Source organism: Triticum aestivum, chromosome 5D (assembly GCF_018294505.1).
Source record: "Triticum aestivum cultivar Chinese Spring chromosome 5D, IWGSC CS RefSeq v2.1, whole genome shotgun sequence".
Taxonomy (NCBI): Eukaryota; Viridiplantae; Streptophyta; class Magnoliopsida; order Poales; family Poaceae; genus Triticum; species Triticum aestivum.
The window spans coordinates 492,825,813-492,830,495 of record NC_057808.1 but is presented as its reverse complement, the minus strand read 5'-3'; the positions used below and the strand labels follow the sequence as shown (position 1 = coordinate 492,830,495).

At 48.9% G+C, this 4,683-nt stretch overlaps 1 protein-coding gene across 1 annotated transcript; it reads right to left on the bottom strand.

Annotated features, from left to right (window-relative positions):
• Positions 1-1,238: 1,238 nt before the first annotated feature.
• Positions 1,239-3,180, bottom strand: LOC123123120 (putative phosphatidylglycerol/phosphatidylinositol transfer protein DDB_G0282179). The gene is made up of 4 exons (XM_044543568.1): positions 3,004-3,180; positions 2,793-2,894; positions 1,686-1,843; positions 1,239-1,528 (listed from the first exon to the last, which is right to left on the bottom strand). Exons 1-4 carry the CDS (start codon positions 3,098-3,100, stop codon positions 1,421-1,423), a joined length of 465 nt encoding a protein of 154 aa, XP_044399503.1. The 5' UTR covers positions 3,101-3,180; the 3' UTR covers positions 1,239-1,420.
• Between the last annotated feature and the right edge of the window lie 1,503 nt (positions 3,181-4,683).

The following is a 4,683-nucleotide window of genomic DNA, read 5'->3' as shown; positions in this document are numbered from 1 at the left end:
GCAGGGGTGCCTGGTTTGCTCCTGAGCTACGTCCGGTCGGTCACCGCCGAGGGTGGTGGAGGTTGTCCCCTCCCACGTGGCCGCTGACCCTGCTGCTCCTCGTTTCCGGTTGGTTCCTCTCGATCCTGCCGGTCTCGCTTTGCTTGTCACGGTGAGACGGCGTTGGTGACTGCGAGTCCGTGGTGGCGCATATTGGCGGACGGCAAATATGGTGGAGCACGATGGATCGTCTGGGGTCGTGGTTGGTTGGAGGTTGGGAGAAATCCTTGTCGGCTTGTTCGGCACCGACGCGGTGACGCCTGTGGGCGCCGCCGTGCCTTCCTGAAGGGCGTCGGATATCCTCCTTCCCTCCCACGGCCCTTCGCGTACCGGGGGAAACCCTAGGCCATGTCCGGTAGCAGCGTCGTTGTCGTCGCGTTCCTTCTTGAAGGTGTTGCTTGGTATGCGGCGTTTCGTGGTGCTAGGAGCGTGGTGGACTTCTCCGGCGGGCGCAGCGGTTGCGAGTCATCTTCGTTTTCGTTGATCCGCCGTTGTCGGCATTTTCTTCCTTTTGTATTTTCTGTCTTTTCTTTTGGGCGTGCCTGTGCTGCTTCCGCCCCAGCACCTATCGTTGGTTGTATCAATGTTGTTGCTTTGTAATACAAAGCGGGGGAAACCCTTTTTCGGTACAGAGGAGGAACACATGTGGAAGATGTCGGTGTTTCTCACGACGTATTTGACGTCACACGAGAGTCACGCTCTCAACACGCATGGTTCCAAACTATAATGATTCTTTCATTTGTATTTATGTATGTATTACCCTTTTGCTGTTTGGAATATTGCGTAGATTTCATTTATTGTTCGTTATGACGCACGGGTATTTAGCTAGCATAGGAGGACAACTGCATAGCCAAACGCCGCGCCCTTTCTTGTCGCATACGAGTGTTGATGCTCCGGTAGGGACACACGCTTAACATGTATTTGTGCGTATTATAACTAAGCGCCGAGTCACCAGATATAACAAAATTATCAAAGCAAAAGAAAAAGGAGCTTTCATCAGAGTACATGGACAAAGGCATTTAGGTGCTTGACAGTGCGGCAGCAACCCACGACAGCGTGCTAGCAGCAACCCACGACAGGTCCTCCACGGATGAACGCCCTTGTCGGGCCATCACAGGATGAATGCGGCACCGGCCCCAACTAATCACCCAAAACGCCCATGATTCGTCGAAAGCAACCGCCGAGACAAACTACACATGTAAAACACACACAACCGACATTCGACACTCAGAACAAACGATAAAACGGCTCAGTCCAACACATGCTCTCCCACCCGGGGTGATTCAGATTTCAGAGAGTTCTGCAGGTACATTCATACGTGGTGTGCTAGCTCTTTGCAACTGCAACCAAGGGTGCGTTTGGTTCGCGGCACATATTTGGGTCACATAATGGCGACAGGCGCGACGAACCCGATGCTGAACCCGAACGAGATGCAGGTCAGCTCCTCGTTCTTGTCCCCCAGCAGCTTCATCTGGAGACTGTAAGAACCCTGAAGCACATCACAACAACACAAAACGTCAGGATGTCTGGATGTGATGTTACTTGCAGCGACCTATTGAGCCCCTTGTCTGTCACAAGCACTACAAGGGAAAATATCTAGACAAAGTTCGGCACCGGAACTGAATGTGCACTGCGGGTATGCTTACTGGTGGGGTGTAAGATGGCAAAGTCTGTTCGCTGGCTAGTACGAATTTGCCCGTTGCGGGACAGGGAGTCCCAGCACACAAGTCATGAGTCTCTGAATCGACGTGTAAAAAGAAGTACCACACATCTACCACCAGCTTCCCTTTGGTGATGGTTTTATCTGTCAGGTGTAAACAGCAGTAAAAATGTATCAGGGAGATTCAGAGGAAGGAAGCAACTAGAAAAAAAAAACATTCTAGTTACAGAAAAATACTGTGAAATATGGGTGCATGCGTGTGTGTGTGCGTGTGCAGACACTAGTAGCAGATCTAGGAAGACTAGACCCAACAGATAAAAAGAATCTATATTTCAGCAGAAACCCTGCCAGATCCACATCATAACAATTTCAATATTAAAGCCCTAGCGACCATGGTACTAACTACGAAATGGAATCTATAAAGTGTTTTGCAGGAACCACATGTTAGAACTCACATTTCCTTCACCTCTTGGCTATCAGAACAATTAACTGGGACATACTACTACAAACCATTTCGGTAGACATGTGTGGTGAATTTTAGGAGACTCGGGAACCCTCGGCAAACTCACATACAAGCACCGACAAACAGAGGGAAGTCATGAAAGTAAGGCCAATAAACATGCACGCATTACTGCAATTTGAGTCCAACGAATATTGGATGTTCCACAATCCAAACATCCCAGGTGCAAATAGAATGGCAGTACCAGCTGCCTTTTTGTCCAAACTCCAAAGCAGTCTTACAGAAACACATAAAGAGACATATTCCCCAATTCTCAGTTTCTCTAACACACCATGGTAGGCCCCAATTCATGGTTGAAATGTTACCGCGCACGTGACTAATTCACATGTAACAGTACATGGATAGCGCCAGCGAGACCTTCAGCAGGGCACTAGTTTGATTCCTCTTCCTCGAAAAAATTTATACCTCAAAAAAACAAGCAAAAGTGCATCGATTTGATCTGACTACTACATACACACGGAGCCACCGATCTAACAAGCTAGATTCAAGTTGCTCGACAGCAGTCATGAGCACACCGCGTCACAATTCACAAGCGAGATCGCAAGGAGTTCAGGCTATTCGACGAAATCTTACCGGTGGAGGCGGAGATCTTGAAGGTGGCGGGCTGGCCGCGCACGACGGGGTCGGGGACGATCTCGACGCCGCTCACCTTCACCGGATAGTGGCGCCCCTTATCTGCGGAACCAAGCACCAATAGAAGCTCGCATCGCATACACAATCCGCGGAATCTCGAGAGTCAAAACGGGGATGGTTTAGCGGAGAAAGGAGAGTTCGGAGCACTTACTGCAGTACTCGAAGTTGGCGGCGGCGGCGCAGGAGGCGGAGAGCAGGAGCGCCGCGGCGAGGAGGAGCAGGTCGCGGAGGCGGCGGTGGCTCGCCATCGCTGCGAACCAGAGCTGTGCGGGTGTCGCGACTAGACGGAGCAGGTGGACACGAGTCGGGTCGTTGAGGAAGTGGGACACGGTCAATAGAGAGAGAGACATTTATGTGTGTGGGCCTGATTAGGCGTGCACTGGGTTGGGCTTAGTTTGGACCGGGCGGAGGCCTTCAGTTGACTTTACGAACCACCACTAGACAACTAAGCCCAACTAAGGCCTTCGATCATCCAGTACAAAAAAAAGTTCATTGATTTAGAAAAATAGAGTTTATCGCATTCAAAAAAAAGTTCATCAAATTCGATAAGAGTTCATCGGTTTTGAAAAAAGTTCAGAAATTTATAAAAAAGTTCATTCAATTTAGCAAAGAATAAAAAAACCAAACAAAATCGTTCCAAATAAAAAAGAAAAAAGAAAAAAATGACGTAGAAGTAAAGAGGGGAGAAGGGGGAACTGATCACGTGAGATGACCTATGTGTGGTTTTTTTTAGATGTACCTATGTGTGGTGGTTAGTGCAGCGACACCTAGACCAGTCCTTCCAAGCGCGCTCCTCATTTTTTTGGTTTAGATAACAAAAAAGAATGGCAAGATGGGCCGAGCGCAATTAGAAGCGCCTTTAGGCGGTCGTTTGCCAACGGGCGCTGAAGCGCTAAATAGGATCCGCCTAGCTCGAAGGTTTGGCCGACTCCTCTAGCTCGGCGAAGGAGGAGGGTAGTTGGAAGGGTATGTGGAAGACACAAGTACGGGCGAAGATCCGGAAGGAGGAGGGTAGTTGGAAGGGTGCGTGGAAGACACAAGTACCGGCGAAGATCCGGATGTTCTTATGGAGACTCGCCCGACAATCAATTTCGACAAATGACATTAGAGCGCGCAAAAACATGACTGATACGAGTGCACGCGGTTTCTGCGGGATGGAGGATTCTTGGAAACACTCACTAGTCGAATGCACAGTCTCAAGATGCACGTGGGCATTGATAGACAACGAGTTGGCTGAAACGATAGCAACAACCACTGAACCGAACGCAAAGCATTGGCTGTTTACACTCAGGGATTCATTATCACATGATTTGTTTATGAAACTATCAGTCACCCTTTGGGCGATTTGGTCGGCTAGACGCAAGGTGATTCAGAAGGTGTCTTCCAGAGCCCTCAAGGAACTCACTCCGTCACGAGGTTTATTGTTGAGCTCGATATAATCAAAGATAAACAACCATCATCGGTGGTTCCACAAACCGTCAACCAACGATCACGAGCTCCCCCTCAGGGCTTCACAAAGATTCACGTGGACGCTGGCGTCTGACAAGGAAGAGGAGGCTCAGTAGCTGCGGTGTGTCGAGATAGAGATGGCAATTTCCTCGGAAGTTCCGCTCTAATCATTCAGGGAGTTGATGACCATGCCACATTAGAAGATATCGCATGTAGAGAAGCAATATATTTGGCGGAGGATCTCCATATTCAACAATTCATTGTTGCTTCAGACTCGAAACAAGTGGTGGAAGATATCAAGAACTTCAATCGTGGTACCTATGGGGCCATTATTAGCAACATTAATGTTAGAGCGTTGTTATTCCAGTGTAATTTTACTTTT

Coding starts and splice junctions, on each gene's coding strand:
- LOC123123120 (XM_044543568.1), bottom strand. CDS start 3,100: ATGGCGAGCCACCGCCGCCTCCGCGACCTGCTCCTCCTCGCCGCGGCG. Junction 1,844..2,792: donor CAAGATCTCCGCCTCCACCG/GTAAGATTTCGT, acceptor TACACCTGACAG/ATAAAACCATCACCAAAGGG. Junction 1,529..1,685: donor TGCCATCTTACACCCCACCA/GTAAGCATACCC, acceptor GATGTGCTTCAG/GGTTCTTACAGTCTCCAGAT.